Here is a 16,221-nt window from a genome sequence, read left to right as displayed (position 1 = left end):
CTCGGGACCGGGGAGATGGGGCGGGGCCTCGCGCAGATCGGGGCGGGGCCGCAGGCTCTGACTGACAGCCCGGCTGCGCGGCCGGGACGGTCCCTCTGCTCCCGATCCGGCGGGAGGGAGGGGGGAGGGGCGGGATTTCCTGCGGGAGGCGCCGAGCCGGCCTTGGAAAAGGAGGAGAAAAGGGGTGAAGGGGGGGCCAGTGGGAGCCACCGTCCAGGGGGCCAGGGACCGAGCAGGACCGGCCGGACCCCCGGCGGGGCGGCTGGGAAAGGTGAGACTGCGGGGCCTGATCTGGGGGTCAGCACCCTTGAGGGCGGGCACAAAGTAACTTTTCTTGCGGGATCCGCAGGCGCCTTCATCCGTCGGGTCCTTCCGTCCTCCTCGCGCCCGTACACCGTCTCTCCGCATCAATCCCTCCGGGCGCTTGGCCCTCCCGGTCCTTCTCGCCGCTTTGTTCCCCGGTCGGCCTGGGCTGGGCTGGGTTGGGGGGTTGCGCGGTGCTGGACTGGCATTCCGGGGGGCGGGGGAGCCAGCCCGACCCCATGCACTGCCAGGGGCGCCCTCCCCCAATGTCGGGCCGCGGGCTTTGAGCTGGAGTGCCATCTGGTTTGGGCTTGGGACTTCTGGGGAGTAAGAGGACCCCAGCTAGGGCCCCAGGCTTGCCGCGGGTCTCATGCCACAGGACTTGGGCAACAAATTCTCGGCCACTGAGGAACTGACGTAAGCTTTTCTAAAGTGAAGTCGGGGCTGTGGGACTCAGATTCAGGCTTGGGAGGGCGGAGAGCCCTATTTAGCAGCAGTACCCCAGCTCTCATCTCTGTTCTCTGCCCGGGTGCTTCTCCATCCCGCAGTAGGGGTGAGGATGGGTCAGCAACAGGTGCTGTAAAGCCTCTGTGTCCTGGAGGCAGACACCCATCCCCCACCAGAGATGGGGGGCCATAGCTCCCCACTCCACCTTCTGAATTCATAAAGAGCCCTGGGGCTAGGGCTTCCGGCGATCAGGGCAGAGCCTAGATGGGGAGGGGTGATCCCTGTCCGTCCGCCTGTGCCAGACCCTCCCAGGCCCCACCTTCTGGCCCACCACTTGTCTGTGGGTGTCAGAGCCTCAGGCTGTGGAGAACAGGCTGCTGGCCCAACCTGCCCCCGTGTGTCGTGTTGCCAGGGCCCCTCCTGCCCCGAGTTGAGGTGCTGCCAGGTGCCCTGGGGCCTTGGTGACTCAGCCTCCCCCTCCCAGAACACCCCCTCCCCCCCTCCCAATACTTCTGTCATGCATGGCGGCTCCTTCCCGCTTAAAGTGGCTCAGCCCCTCCCTTGACTCAGAAGGGCAGCCAGGGTAACTTGGGGGCTCCCTGGAAGCCCTGTCCTGTTCTTTCTCTGAGCCCTGTTTCTGGGACCCTTACAGACTCCGACCCAACCTTCAGCAGACCTTCAGCAGATCACACCTTTTCCAGACCCCCGAGACCTGGCTGCCCCTGCTGCCCAAGGCACGAGGGAATGCTGGCTTCTCTCTGGGTGGGCACCGGTGCTCCTGAGCCACGTCGGGAAGATTGGCGCCCCCAGTCCCTGCCCATCCCTGGGCTGTCGGAAGCTGCAAGCTGATATCCGTCCAGATTTCCACACAGCCTCCACCCCCTCAGAGATCAGCTTTCCTGCTTGTGGTGGCAGCTCACGAAGCACCTTGAGGGAGTACCCGTCAACGCCTACCAAGAAGCCCACTGCCTGGGACACCAGACACACTCCCCCCTACTGGACGCCTGGCCCTCCAAAGGGCAACGGATGACACCCTGACACCTCGGCTTAGACCAGTTTCCCTGCCTCTGCCCTGGAGCCCTGAGCCCAGAGTCCAGCCCAGGGACCAGGAAGGATGGGTCGAGAACAGGACCTGATCCTCGCTGTCAAGAATGGAGATGTGACTGGTGTGCAGAAACTGGTGGCTAAGGTCAAGGCCACAAAGACAAGTGAGTACTTGGTGGGGCTAATGTCTACCTGAGACCCTCCTCTGAGTCCCAGGCTGTAGAGAGAGGCCTGGGGGGAGTGGTCACTCTGATCTGGGGACTTGGGGTGGGAGTGCCTAAGTGTGGGAATGTCAGAGAGGAAGTTGGGTCCACTTTGCTGTGTATCCTTAGGCAAATCTCTTAACCTCTCTGGGCCTCAGTTTCCTCACCTGTAAAGTAAAAGGATTGAAGTACATTCATTCTAATTTGAGGGGAGTGCCTACTGTGTGCCAGGCTCTGTTCTATGCTCTGAGCTCCAGCAGTGAAAAAAACCAACCCAAATTCCTGCCCTTGTAGAGTTGCCTTCAGCAGGTGGTTTTTCCAGTGTGTTCTTTGGAGCCATGGGGTTTCTGGCAGTGGGTTGGGAAAGACTGAATAGGTAGCGCTCCACCTCTGACCCCTCAGTCCAACCAGCGCATCTCTGTGTTTTATCAATTTGATGACAACGTTTGTAAGATAGCTTTTTTATTATTATTTAATCACAGCAGTAGGACACATTTATCGTGGGCTCCTCTGAGTGTGAGATAGCTTTTTAAAGGGAATTTTGCTTAAAACAGGGGTTTTCCTGGTAACTCAGCTGGTAAGGAATCTGCCTGCAATGCAGGAGACCCTGGTTCGACTCCTGGGTCAGGAAGATCTGCCAGAGAAGGGATAGGCTACCCACTCCAGCATTCTTGGGCTTCTCTGGTGGCTCAGCTGGTAAAGAATCTGCCTGTAATGCAGGAGACCTGGGTTCGATCCCTGGGTTGGGAAGATCCCCTGGAGAAGGGAAAGGCTCCTCACTCCAGTATTCTGGCCTGGAGAATTCCATGGACCGTATAGTCCATAGGGTTGCAAAGAGTCGAATACGACTGAGCAGCTTTCACTTTCTGCTTAAAACAAAGTTCACATTATCTAACTGATTACTAAAGCTTACTGGAGGGTGTGTGTCCAAAGTTAACTTTCTGAGAGAGAGAGGTCTCTCCGCAGCCTAGGGTCTCTAGTCGATAGGGTTGTGGGGGCTCTGTGCACAGGTGGCCATACCTGACTTCCAGCTCCTGAGTACCTCTGCAATGAGAACCCCCCCTCAAGAAGAGTAGACCTCTGAGCTTCAGGGCAAGCTCCCTGGACTGTCCCAGGAGGACACTGGACTTGTCCCCTGAGTTCCTCGACCAGCAGGGACAGGAGGGGAGGGAGGATCCTTCTCAAGTGCTGGGGCTTTAGCCCCAAGACTCAGCTTGGCCCTTGCACAGGAAGGAGTCCCCCAGGCTATCCGAAGATGTCTAATTAACCCCTCCCACACCTGGGAGTGTGGGTGCCCAAAGGAAGGATTTTAAGGGCCTGGGAGTTCTGCACATGTGTGAGTGCCCCCGCTCCCACACCAGGGCAGGACACCCAGGTTATTGGGAGATGGAGCTGGAGAGGGTGCTCTCTGTGCCCTGGGGAAGTGGATGCAGGGTGAGCCCAATAAGGGGAAGGTGCCAAGGAGGGCCCTGGAGGCCCAAGAGTGGGAGCCACTCCCTTCTTCCCCTCACCTCTGTGTTGTTTTTGGCAATCTGCCCAGTGGGGCCTTGGTTGAGCTGCTTTTGGCCTCATAGCCCTGGGGCCTCAAAGTGAGGCCCTCAGGGAGGCAAGCAGCTGGAGGCTGGTGGCGGGAACTTTGCAGCTGGGGTCCTAGGCTCTGGGAAGGTCCCCGGTGCTCAGGGGGGAATGTCTGTGGGGGAAGATGACCATTTCCTCCCCCGCCCAAGGGGTTTGCACAGGCATCAAGTCATAGGGTCCTGGGACTCCCTGTCTCTTCTCCCAGTCCTCTGCCAGGCTGGGAAAGCTGGTGACAAAAAGGAGATCCCAAAGTGACCTTTACAGACCCTAGGGCTCTTCCCTGGTGGCTCAGTTGGTAAAGTATCTGCCTGCAATGCAGGAGACCTGGGTTTGATTGCTGGGTCCGGAAGATCCTCCGGAGAAGCAAATGGCAACCCACTCCAGTATTCTTGCCTGGAGAATCCCACAGACAGAGGAGCCTGGGAGGCTACTGTCCATGAGGCAATATTGTGGTTGCCTCTATTCCCTGTGAGATGGGTACTTCTATATCCACTTTACAGATAAGGAAACTGACACTCAGAGAGGGTTAGTGATTTGCCCAAGGTCACACAGCCGTAGCGTGGCAGATCACACTACAAGCCCGAGCCCTCCTCCCTGTGCTACCGCACTCAGCTGCCTGTCAGAATCACCCAGGGATTGTTCTGAAAGTGCCGACTCCCTGGTCTCCCCCAGAATTACAGAATCATCATAGAAAGCCCGGGATTTTGCAGAATCAGAAAGTTCTTCAGATGATTCTGAAGCAGCTCTCAGAAGGGAGGGGCTGCAGACCCCTGCTCCATACCCAGAAGGGCGAAGGGAACTGCCGGAAGGGAGGCGTCAAGGGCTCCCTCTTTCCCCTCTGGGTGGTGGCTTGAGCTTCCTGGCTGTCCAAAGAGGGGTGCGCCCTGAGCCTCCTCCATTGGGTACCAGGTCACTGGAGGGCCGGCCCTCCCTGCCTGCCCCGGTCCTCAGGGCGCAGGTGCCTGGGAGGAGAGGGTGACAGATGCCCGGGCCTGGCCTCCTCCCTTCCTCCCTCCTCCCTGCTCTGAGCTGTCCCCTTCTCCGACCAGAGGAAATGGAGCGGGCCGGGGGTGGCCTGCTGAGCTCACATCCTCCGAGCCTAAATCAGGAGCGGGACCCTTCCACCCCCAGAGCACGGGCCTGGGAAGAAAGTGGTGGCGCAGGGGAAGTGCCTGGAGCCGCTGCCAGGAACCTAGGACCCTCCGCCCTCCCCGCCAAGGTCCCCAGCCCAGTCACTCAGAGCCTCTCCCCCACCGCCTTTCCGGCCATTGTTCTGGAAAAAAAAAAACACAGAGCCACCCAGCCTGGCCCTGCCCTTGTTCCTGTCACGTTGTCCTGCCACTCCCCGGAGGGGCTGCCTCTTGGCCGCCCTGGACTGTCCAGGCAGGCAGCAGGTGGAGGGACTTCCCTGTATTGACCTCCTTGTCCTCACCGAGGCTCAGAGAGGTCCCAGGGCTGGCCAAGGTCAAACAGCCAGGCACGTGCTTCCTGCTCCTCGGGCCTCTGTTCTGTCCACTGCGCTGAGTGGTTCTGTGTGACGAGGACTTTCCAAGGGGGCTGCAGGATGGCTGGGAACGGCCTCTGCCCCCTCGCGGCTCCGTCACTCCTCGGCTCTTACCTTTTCGGTGCAGCGTCATTCGGCTCGGCCCTAAACGTAGCAGTCCCCCCGTCCCTGTCCTATGCGCCTCCTCACTGCAGACTCAGTCCCTCCCTATTGGAATGAGGCCCTGTCTTGCTGGGGTATTCAGGGGCCCACCGGGGCCTGGGGGGCAGGCCTGGACCAGCATGCTTGGCACCGTGCCCAGCTGGATTGAGCCAGGCCTCCTCCTCCTTCCCAGCAGGGGTGGGTTCCAGCGGGAGGCAGGGGCTGCCTGTGACAGCACTCTCCTCTCCCTGAGGACTGCCCCTCTCCCGTGCCCTGGCTCACATGTGAGCACACCTGCATGAACCCTGTCCCTGAGAGGGGACTGATCCAGTGTCCTACCCCTGCCCTGGGGCAGGGAGCTGTCTGCTAGGAGCTCGTGGGGTGCAGAGTCTGCAGTTCCTCCCCTGACAGGGGCCGGTGGGGTGGACTGTACCAGCTTTCACTGGAGACACCGCATCTCGGGAGTATGGGCTAACGTGTAAGGAGTGCTAAATGCTGACAGCTCCTGTCTTTTACGAGGGTCAAGCGTTGTACTCACAACCCTCGTGCGTGGCTTCTGTGATCAGCCCATTTTACAGATGAGGACCCTGAACCTGAGAGGTTAAGTGACTTTCCGCAGATCACACAGTGAGTGCCTGACAGAGCCGTGGCACACAGTGAGTGCCTGACAGAGCCGTGGCACGGTGTGGGTCTGTGTGACACCGCCTTCCCCTCTAGCTCCACTCAGGGATGACCCCCGGGCCAGGCACGGCCCTTGGGTCCAGCCCTGGCATCCGCCCTCTACCCTCAAGCTTCTGGCCCCTCTCTCTTCTCTCTCAGCCCCCTCGGCCCCGTGGAACAATGAGACTCGCTCCTCGGCCCATTCAGCCAGGAATGCTAACCATCCGCTCGTGGGCCTGTCCTTTGAGGGCACAGCAGGCCGGGCCCCCCATCTCCGCCTCCTTCGACTATAAACAAGTGGGGCTGGGGACCCAGGGAAGCCAGGCCACTGCTGCGGCAGCTCCCTGCAATCAGCACCCTCCAGCTGATGGGCCCAGGTGGGGGGCCATAGGGACCAGACAGCTTGGCGGGCCATGGGACAGGTGCTTTTCTGCACTCCGAGAGGTCAGCGGGAGCCGAGTGGTGGGCAGGAGGGACACTGGGTCGGGGGTGGGCACGGGTGCCCTGACACCTCTGCTCTGACCCCCAGAGCTCCTCGGCTCCACGAAGAGGCTCAATGTCAACTACCAGGATGCTGATGGGTGAGTGAGAGCACCCCCCCAAATCCCTCTCAAAAACCACATGGTGGGGGAGGGGTGGGGAAGGATCGGGGCCTGGAGTCCCTTTCCCTCTCAAACCCGGCCCTGGAAGCGTGTTTGCTGAGCGCTCTAGCCCCCGTCTGCCCGTGCGCCTGCCCGTGGGGCTGCCCCTGAGTGCAGGGAGGGGGCCCCGGGGCCTCTCTGAGGGGCCTCCTTGGGTCCAATTCCTGCTGGGCCCCTTTTCTCCCTGGAGGGTAGGAGCCCTGGGGCTCCTGCTCCCATGGCCCCCTCCCCTGGGCCCGCTGCGGGGGGAGGCCAGACAAACAGGCCTCTCAGCCCAGACACTGAGCCCTTTCATGCTGCAGCCCAGCAGCTCGGCGCTCCCACGGCGTGGCTGGCAGGGTGTGTGTGTGTCGGGGGGGGCGGCCACAGTGGGCAAGTAACTCAGCCACGCCAGCCCCCAGGTTGAGTCTGCCCTGGAAGACCAGGATTTCGGGGGTGGGGACTGCTGCCTGACACCCCTGACCCGTGTCCCACCACGCCAGCTTTTCGGCTCTCCACCATGCCGCCCTGGGGGGCAGCCTGGAGCTCATCGCCCTGCTGCTGGAGGCTCAGGCCACCGTGGATATCAAGGACAGCAATGGTGAGAGCCCAGGGTACCCCCCAACCCAGACCCTGTGGTCAGTGTGCCCCTGCCACAACATGGCAGTGCCAAGGGATGTGGGCGTGGCCACTCAGAGCTTGCAGATGCTGGACCTCATCAGTCTTCACAGCTTCCTGGGGTCATGGGTGGTACCAACATCCCTTTATCCAGCTGGGGAAGTTGAGGTTACAAGGCCACCAGATCCTCTGTGGTGGGCAAGGTGGGCTTCTGGCTTCAGCTGGGCCTCTCCCTGACCACACCCAGCTTCCTCTGGGTCTGTCTCCCCTCCAGCCCGTGCTCAGTTCCCTCCCCTGACCCCAGGCCATCCCAGGACCTCCCTCAGAAACCCGTCCCCTCCTGCAGGCATGCGCCCACTGCACTATGCCGCCTGGCAGGGCCGCCTGGAGCCCGTGAAGCTGCTGCTGCGTGCCTCTGCAGCTGTGAATGCCGCCTCGCTGGACGGGCAGATCCCACTGCACCTGGCTGCCCAGTACGGACACTATGAAGTGGTACGCGAGCCTGCCAACCTACGGGGCGCTGGGGCTGGGGGCAAGGGCTGGCACGGGGCCCGGCCAGGCCAGACCCCTCACCTGGCTCCCCCCACCCCAGTCAGAAATGCTCCTTCAGCATCAGTCCAACCCGTGCCTGGTCAACAAGGCGAAGAAGACGCCCTTGGACCTGGCCTGTGAATTTGGACGCCTCAAGGTGAGGCCTGCTGCCCTTGGGGTACTGGGTTCTGGGCGTGCGTGGGGTCTCGGGGGGGAGGTCCTACCCAAGTGCTGGTTGCTGCAGGTGGCCCAGCTGTTGTTGAACAGCCACTTATGCGTGGCGCTGCTGGAGGGGGAGGCCAAGGACCCGTGTGACCCCAACTACACCACGCCCCTGCACTTGGCTGCCAAGAATGGCCACAGAGAGGTCATCAGGTACCAACCGGGGCCCCCCCAGCTTCCTCCTCCTCTTCCCGTGGGACTGATAACATCCCCTCAGTGCCCTGCCCCGCTGCCCTCTTCACCCTTGCTTTGGATCACTCTCCCAGCCCCCAGCGATCAGCTTCCTCTCCTTCCGTACCCACCGCCCCCCACGCCAGTCACTCGCCCTCCTGTCTGCAGGCAGCTCCTGAGAGCCGGGATTGAGATCAACCGCCAGACCAAAACAGGCACAGCGCTCCACGAGGCCGCGTTGTACGGCAAGACCGAGGTGGTACGGCTGCTCCTGGAGGTGGGTGTGGACCCCTGGTCACCCCGCAGGCGTATACAGATCCCCGCCGGGTGCTGGATCAAAGACCCACTGGGGAGGCAAGAGAAGGGGTGTCTCGCATGGGTGGGACCCAAGTGGCTGGAGGCAGACAGACCTAGTTTGAGCCCCAGTTCTGCCTTTTACTGGCTGAGTGACCTTGAGCTCGTCCTAGAACAAATTTGAGCTTCCATTTCCTCGTGTAAAATATGAAAACAGTAGCTACTTCCTGGGTAGTTGTGGGAACTGGGAGAAGCGGCCAACTCGGTGCTCAGCAGTCTCACCCCGTTCTGTGCACCCAGGGCGGGGTGGACGTGAACATTCGGAACACGTATAACCAGACGGCACTGGACATCGTGAATCAATTCACCACCTCCCAGGCCAGCCGGGAGATTAAGCAGCTACTGCGGGGTGCGTGTGGTGGGGAGAAGACCCAGCCCAGGGGGTTCAGAGCCACTCCAGAGGGTCCCCGGGAGTGGAGGAGCAGATGTCACATTCCTGGGGCTGGCCAGGGGCGGGGGCGGGGGACGCTGTGGGGATGAGAGGGCAGGGACCTGGGGGAGGGTCATGAAGGGGACTGGAGGGGTGGGAAGTTGCCCTGAGGACCCTCAGATGACACCGTCCTCCTCCTTGTTGTCTTAAGAGGCCTCAGGGATCCTGAAGGTCCGGGCGCTCAAGGATTTCTGGAACCTCCACGACCCCACTGCCCTCAACGTCCGGGCAGGGGATGTCATCACGGTGAGGACCCGATGCAGGCATTCCTCTGAGAACACAAATGGTTGCCGTCACTTACTTGGGCACCTGCTGTGGATCAGGCTCTGTGTTAAGGTCTTTATATGCACGATCTCATTGAATTCTTCCCCGTCTAAGTAAGGTACTTCCCCGTCTAAGTAAGGTAGGCATTCTTACCACTTCCTTTTTTTAGAGCTGACAGAATTGAGACTTAGAGAATTAAAGTGATTTGTCCAGAGTCACAAGCTAGCCTGCAATGGAGCAGGGATCTGAACCGGGGCTGACTCCAGACTCTTTGTTTGCCCTGGAGGCAACCCGGGGGTTGGGCTGGATGCTGGTGGCAGGCTCTGGACTGTAGGCCCACTTGAGCTTCAGGGGGAGCTCCCTGGAGGGAGGGGAGGAGCTGGACCGCGGCTGCAGGGCTGGCCGCTTGGCGCAGGAACTGACCATCCTCCTGCCCGTCTGCCACAGGTGCTTGAGCAGCACCCAGACGGCCGCTGGAAGGGCCACATCCACGAGAGCCAGAGGGGCACTGACCGCGTGGGCTACTTTCCCCCGGGCATCGTCGAGGTGGTCAGCAAGCGGGTGGGTGTCTTGGCACCCCGTCTCCCCTCTGTGCCCACCCCCCTGCGCCCAGGCTTCTCCAGAACACCGCAGCCCCCTGCCGAGGAGCCCCTGCACCCCCTCACCTATGGCCAGCTGCCCCGGGTGGGCCTCAGCCCAGACAGCCCAGGTACGTCCTCCCCGGGAGCAGGTAGGGCAATGCTGGGCACTGGGGTGAGCGTCTGGCTCTGGCCAGCTGCCAGCCAACTGTGGGTGGGGCCCACCAGGGTTTGACCACTTGGCTCCTGCCCCTGCAGCAGGTGACAGGAACAGCGTGGGCAGCGAGGGCAGCGTGGGCAGCATCCGCAGTGCCGGCAGCGGGCAGAGCTCCGAGGGCACCAACGGCCACAGCACCGGCCTCCTTATCGAGAACGCCCAGGTGGGTGGGGGGTGGGGGGCACTTGGGACCAGGGCTGGACCCCTTCTCCTCCCCTTCCCCCGCCTCCCACTGCCAATTCCCCAAACAAGAGACAGCTCCTTCCCGTCTCCAGCCACTGCCCTCTGCCGGAGAGGACCAGGTGCCTCCAGGACTACAGCCCCCGTCCCTGGCAGGTAGGAAGGGAGATGGGGACCTGGGTGGGCCAGGAGAGATGCAGGTGGGGTGGCCGAGGACCTGGCACCCCTTCATCCTGCCACCCTGAATGCATTTCTCTCCCTCCTCAAAGACAACCCGAACCACCGTCCTCTGGCCAACTATCGCTCCGGGGAGCAGCACTTCACCCAGGACGTGAGGCCGGAGCAGCTGCTGGAGGGGAAGGTGTGACCTCCACCAGGGAGGTGGCTGTGGGCCCAGAGGAGGGGGCGGGGTGGGCCTCAGCATGGACTTGAGTTCCTGTTCGGACCAGGCCCCTGGCAGGGCTATGGCCTTGGCACTCGGCTCCCTCCCCGAGCAGGCTCAGCGCCATTAACGGTGCCCCCTCCCCCCAACTTGCAGGATGCTCAGGCCATTCATAACTGGCTGAGCGAGTTCCAGCTGGAGGGCTACACTGCCCACTTTCTGCAGGCCGGCTACGACGTGCCAACTATCAGCCGCATGACGCCCGAGGTCAGTGCCGCAGCGGGAGGGCGGGGCAGGAACCCATGGGCAGGGGAGGGGGCCTGATGGCATGACTCTGTGTGGCAGGACCTGACAGCCATCGGGGTGACCAAGCCTGGGCACAGGAAGAAGATCGCCTCGGAGATCGCCCAGCTGAGCATCGCTGAGTGGTTGCCCAACTACATCCCGGTGAGTGGGTGGCAGGCACGGGCTCCCACCACCGGCTGAGCCCTCCTGGCTTGGGGCCGACCGTGCGGCTCTTGCAGGCGGACCTGCTGGAGTGGCTGTGCGCCCTGGGGCTGCCACAGTACCACAAGCAGCTGGTGAGCAGCGGCTACGACTCCATGGGGCTGGTGGCTGACCTCACCTGGGAGGAGCTGCAGGAGATCGGCGTCAACAAGCTTGGTGAGGACCACCCTGGGCCTTCTGACTGGGCCCCCGCGTGCCTCCGAGGGCCACCAAGATGTTTCAGGGTCCAGGAGGGAGGAGGGGCACCCTCTCCAGCCCCAGCTCACCCTGCTGCCTCTATCCGCCCGCTCTCAGGTCATCAGAAGAAGCTCATGCTGGGGGTGAAGCGGCTGGCTGAGCTCCGGCGGGGCCTACTGCAGGGGGAGTCCCCCGGGGAAGGCGGCCGCCGGCTGGCCAGGGGCCCGGAACTGATGGCCATCGAGGGGCTGGAGAACGGGGACGGGCCCCCTGCGGCCAGTCCACGCCTCCTCACCTTCCAGGGCAGTGAGCTGAGCCCGGAGCTCCAGGCAGCCATGGCAGGGGGTGGCCCCGAGCCACTGCCCCTGCCCCCTGCCCGCTCCCCCAGCCAGGAGAGCATTGGAGCCCGCTCACAGGGGTCCGGTCACTCACAGGAACAGCCTGCCCCCCAGCCCGGTGGCGGGGACCCCAACGCCCCACAGGAGAGGAATCTTCCAGAGGGCACAGAGCGGCCCCCTAAACTCTGTTCCCCACTTCCTAGCCAAGGGCTCCCACCTTACGTTTTCATGTACCCCCAGGCCTCACCCTCCAGCCCAGCCCCTGGGCCGCCTCCGGGTGCTCCCCGGGCCTTCTCCTACTTGGCCGGCCCCCAGGCCACTCCTCCAGACCCCCCACGGCCCAAGCGCCGGTCCCACAGCCTGAGCCGCCCCGGCCCGGCCGAGGGGGAGGCCGACGGGGAGGCCGAAGGGCCAGTGGATAGTGCCTTGGGCAGCTACGCCACCCTCACTCGGCGACCAGGACGCAGCGCCCTCGCCCGGACCAGCCCCAGCCCGACCCCAACGCGGGGGGCTCCCCGCAGCCAGTCCTTTGCCCTCCGGGCTCGCCGCAAAGGCCCCCCGCCCCCACCCCCCAAGCGCCTCAGCTCCGTCTCTGGCTCTACCCCGGAGTCCCCACCACCGGATGGAAGCCCGGGGCCCAAGGAGGGGGCCGCGGGGCCCCGAAGGCGAACATTGAGCGAACCCACAGGCCCCTCGGAGCCGCCCAGCCCACCCGCTCCGGCCGGCGCCGCGTCAGACACGGAAGAGGAGGACCTGGGGCCCGAGGGGACACCCCCGTCTCGAGGCAGCTCAGGGGAAGGGCTCCCCTTTGCGGAGGAGGGGAACCTGACTATCAAACAGCGGCCCAAACCGGTGGGCCCCCCACCCCGGGAGACGCCAGTGCCCGCCGGCCTCGACTTCAACCTCACAGAGTCAGACACTGTTAAACGGAGGCCCAAGTGCCGGGAGAGGGAGCCACTGCAGACGGCACTCCTGGCCTTCGGAGTGGCAGGCACCACGCCCAATGCCCTTGCTTCCCAGCCCTCGCAGACCCCCAGCGAGTCCTCGGCGGCCTCTCCCAGCCCTCCCCGGCCTGACCTGAGCAGCCTTCCCACCCCCGGAGCTTCAGCCCCTCTCTCTTCCAGCCCCCTGGCCCAGCCCCCCGGGCCGGCCCCGGAAAACAGTCGGCGGCCTGGGGAGACGGAGCCCCCAGCTGCCCCCGCCACCCTCATCAAGGTGCCTGGAGCAGGTATGAAGCCGGGGCCTGCAGGGAGAGGGTGGCGTGGGCAGGGCCTGTGTCCGGCTCAGCTGAGTCACAAGCCAACCACTTTGTCTCTGCAGGAACAGCCCCCAAGCCTGTGTCGGTGGCGTGCACCCAGCTGGCATTTTCTGGCCCTAAGCTGGCTCCCCGGCTCGGCCCCCGCCCGGTGCCCCCTCCAAGGCCGGAGAGCACAGGGGCTGCGGGCCCGGGCCGGGCCCAGCAGAGACTGGAGCAGACCAGCTCGTCCCTGGCAGCTGCACTGCGGGCGGCAGAGAAGAGCATTGGCGCGGAGGAGCGAGAGGGGTGAGGGTGCTGGGGGGGCAGCGGGAGAGATGGAGACTTAAGAGCAGCTCCCCCACCCCGAGTCTTTTCCCCAGGGTCTGGGAATGATGGGGAGGGACGTCAGCATCACGGCAGGCAGATCCTCAGGCTGGGGGGGTCCCCACGGGGAGGGGCGGGTCACCGAGATCTGGCCTGCAGGCAAGTGGCACTTAGAGGCACGCGAGCTTGGACCAGTCACTTCTTTCTGTGAACCCCAGCACCTCTGTGCGAGGAAGGGTTGGTGACTCCCATGACCTCGGGAAGTTGTGAGAAACGGGACAAGACGCACACCCAGTGCTCGCCCCAGCCAGGCCCCGTGTCCAGGGCCAGCAGGGTGCAGACTGCTGGCTCGTCTGACCTGGCCCTTCCCTGCCGCAGTGCCCCCGGCGCCTCCACCAAGCACATCCTAGATGACATCAGCACCATGTTCGACGCCCTGGCTGACCAGCTAGACGCCATGCTGGACTGAGCTGGACCTGCTGGCGGCCTTCGGCGGTGCCCACCACCACCGCCCACAGTGCCCATCGCCTTTCCCCCTCCAGCGCAGAAGATGCCCCCGCCACCTGAGCAGGGTCCCTCCTGCCGCTCCCAGCCTGCGGCCATCCACACAGCAGCCCCCTGCGGAGCGGAGGGGACTTTTCAGAACCTGACGTCTCAGCAAAGCACCCCCCCTCCCCCACCCCCAGCGTGTAATCTGATGAGACGACCCTGCTTCTCGGACAGGGACCCTGGTAAGAGCTTCCTGTCCAGGAAGAGTGGTGGCTGAGCTTCTGGGGTGCCTTCTCTGTCCCCCCATGCCTCCCCAGCGTCTTAAGTGCCTGTGCCAAGGTCCCCTGGCCACCCGCCGTGCGGTCCTGGCGCCCTGAGAGGCTGGAGGCAGCAGTGTGTTGGGCCCGGCCCTCGCAGGTGCGCACAGGACATGTAAAGGGCCGGGGGCCTGCTCTCGCCGTCAGCAGCACGCAGCCAGCCTCGGGCCCAGCCCCTGCCTGCCCTTGTGGAGGCAAAGCTGTCTGCTGTGGGGCCAGTGGGATTAACGGATCCCTCAAACAGATCCCCAGAGTCCAAACGTTTCCAACTGTAAATGTTATTTTTTAAGCAGAGAGAAATGCATATATTTTAAATGGAATTTATTCTATCTATAACTGCCTGTGAGGACACAGTGGGGAAGGGGCTTCGAACCACAGCAAGAGCACCCACTGCCCGCCATGGGGCTGGAAGCCTGACCTGTGTGGCCCAGGCCCCGGCTCTGTAAGCATTTAACCTCTTCCCCCGACTAACACCAATGAAAGTGTCATTCCACGAGACGGTGCTGTGTGTGTTTGGATGTGCGCCGTGAACCTCTGAGCCCAGGGGTCGCGCCTGAGCTGGACCCGAGCGCCCACGTCGATGTGCGGGGTGGGGGAAGGCCTGGGCTCCCCCAACTCACCTTCGGGAAGGGGCTCCCTCACTGGCCGACCCTTGGGTGGGCCCCTTCGTGGCTGCCTCAGGGACCAGCCACAGGTTTTGCTTCAGCAGTTTTTAAGTTTTAATACAAACCAGTCTGTATTCATTCCCAAAAGGCTCATTTCCAGTAAAAAATATACACCAGTAAAAACATTCTCACAGGTTAACTGGGGCTGAGGCTGGAAGGAGGTCCAGGGCTGCACTCCCAAGACTGGCTCCGCGGCCCTGCTCGAGGGCAGCCCGGGAGAAGGTTCTCGGGCCAGGCGGGGGCTCGGCTCAGTCTTCAGGCCCCAGCGTGAGGCCCCCCCACAGGGAAGGAGAGGGCTCTGCCCCAGGAAGACAGGACAAGGGGGCCAGGGGAGGGTGCACCACTGCCCTGGCCTCCAGTGGCACCCTGGCGGACCGTTGGCACATCCCAGGACTGCCCTCCCACCAAAGGCCCCATGGTTCACGGCCTCTGCCCAAAGACCAGGCGGCACTCGGTCAGGGGACCCTGAAGGGGGGCAGCCCACAGGTGGAGCGGGCCGAGGGCCCCTCTGCTAAGCATACAGGGTCATACATTCAAGAGCCTGGGGGTCTCCCCCAGGCGAGGAAGAGCCAGACGGTCCTGGACTGAGGCTGCAGCTCTGCGTCTCCGCGGGAAGCCCCGGGACAGGGATGACAGCCAGGTCTGACATCAGGAGCTGGGCCTCCAGGGCCACGTTGCGCAAGAGCAAACCCTGAATCGTTCATGATATCAACTCCCCAGACGCAGGAACAGGTGTGGCTTCAGCCCCAGGGACCAGGGCAACTATGGCCGCCACGGCCAGCGGCTCAGAAAGGAGAGTTCATGCCCAGCTTAGTTTCAAACTGCAGCTTCTGTCGCTTCTGGTAGCGGACGCGGACCCTGGTGGGGCGGAGATTGAAGACCAGGTTAGCGCAGACACCGAGACCAGGGGCTAGACAGGAAGCAGGGGACGGGGGACAGGCAGCGGGAAGGTTGGGGGGGATGAGGCCAGGAGGCAACGGGCTTAGGGAACACGTCTGAGCCCAGAGGGGACATGCTCGGCCAGTGGCTCACCGGATCTCGTGCAGCTTCACAACCTCGTTGGTGACCACCACAAGGACCATGGACAGGCTGCCCAGGAGCCACGTCAGCAGAGGCACGTCCTCCAGGCCAAAGTGGACGTGGCTGTCCCTGTGTGTCCACAGCTGCAGGTCCACCGCTGTCTGGGCCACCTGCCCCAGCAGCCTGCAGGAGGTGGCAGCCCTGCGTCAGCCAGGGCCCCTGCTTCCTTCCCTGCCCTTCTCAGCAGGAGGTACTCCCGGAGGGTGCCATTCAGCCCCTGGTCCAAAGCCCACCTTGCGTCACAGCCCCTCCCCGGCTCCCACCCTCCACCCCAGAGACTCACACCACGGGCACGGTCATGGCCCACCACAGGTTCGTCAGGGGGCTCTTCCTCCACAGGGGCTTGGTGCGGTGCACGTGGGTGATAGAGATGAAGACTGGGGAAAACGGGGTCGTGGCACGTGTCAGACGTCCCATGGCCAGAGGCCTCACCCCCGGGGAGTTCCCCCCACCCCCACCCAGCTCTGGGGCACCCCTCACCAGTGTGTAGGACGATCAGGGCGGCGGCGAGCTTCTGAGCTGACAGCAGCCCGTTGGCGAAGTCGTCAAACCAGGCAGGGGCCGTGTTGGCGTGGCTGTCAAGGCAATGTGTGGGCTCAGCCTCCTCGGGGCCCTGGTGAGGTGGCCCCAGGTCAGGGGT

General features: G+C 63.4%; 2 protein-coding genes across 54 annotated transcripts in view; one reads left to right on the top strand and one right to left on the bottom strand.

Annotated features, from left to right (window-relative positions):
• Positions 1-44: 44 nt before the first annotated feature.
• CASKIN2 (CASK interacting protein 2) lies at positions 45-14,332 on the top strand. Of its 9 annotated transcripts, none has more exons than XM_081575303.1 (21): positions 60-271; positions 1,403-1,958; positions 6,040-6,324; positions 6,410-6,461; positions 7,004-7,101; positions 7,465-7,610; positions 7,711-7,806; positions 7,894-8,024; positions 8,211-8,319; positions 8,637-8,745; positions 8,978-9,072; positions 9,538-9,799; positions 9,930-10,048; positions 10,161-10,221; positions 10,335-10,426; positions 10,604-10,714; positions 10,793-10,894; positions 10,972-11,110; positions 11,249-12,697; positions 12,790-13,012; positions 13,409-14,332. In XM_081575303.1, exons 3-21 carry the CDS (start codon positions 6,294-6,296, stop codon positions 13,497-13,499), a joined length of 3,516 nt encoding a protein of 1,171 aa, XP_081431429.1. In that variant the 5' UTR covers positions 60-271; positions 1,403-1,958; positions 6,040-6,293; the 3' UTR covers positions 13,500-14,332. The 9 variants fall into 9 exon arrangements, with proteins under 9 accessions (XP_081431426.1, XP_081431424.1, XP_081431430.1 ...); XM_081575302.1 differs by having other exon boundaries at positions 9,927-10,048; XM_081575300.1 differs by lacking the exon at positions 6,040-6,324 and having other exon boundaries at positions 45-271.
• The window catches only part of TMEM94 (transmembrane protein 94), a 35,321-nt gene continuing 33,242 nt past the window's right edge, over positions 14,143-16,221 (bottom strand). For 44 of the 45 annotated variants that reach the window (XM_081575265.1, XM_081575272.1, XM_081575283.1 and 41 more), the window contains 4 exons: positions 16,062-16,156; positions 15,865-15,958; positions 15,534-15,704; positions 14,143-15,359 (listed from right to left, as the gene is read on the bottom strand). In XM_081575265.1, the coding sequence (XP_081431391.1) occupies positions 15,287-15,359; positions 15,534-15,704; positions 15,865-15,958; positions 16,062-16,156 (433 nt within the window). In that variant the 3' untranslated portion in view covers positions 14,143-15,286. Of the gene's footprint in view, positions 15,412-15,494; positions 15,705-15,864; positions 15,959-16,061; positions 16,157-16,221 lie in introns of all 45 variants that reach the window. The other variant, XM_081575287.1, reaches the window with a different exon arrangement.

The sequence above is a fragment of the Giraffa tippelskirchi genome, chromosome 3 (genome assembly GCF_054371585.1).
Source record: "Giraffa tippelskirchi isolate mGirTip1 chromosome 3, T2T-mGirTip1v1.2.pri, whole genome shotgun sequence".
NCBI lineage: Eukaryota > Metazoa > Chordata > Mammalia > Artiodactyla > Giraffidae > Giraffa > Giraffa tippelskirchi.
This window is presented reverse-complemented; position numbering and strand designations above follow the sequence as displayed.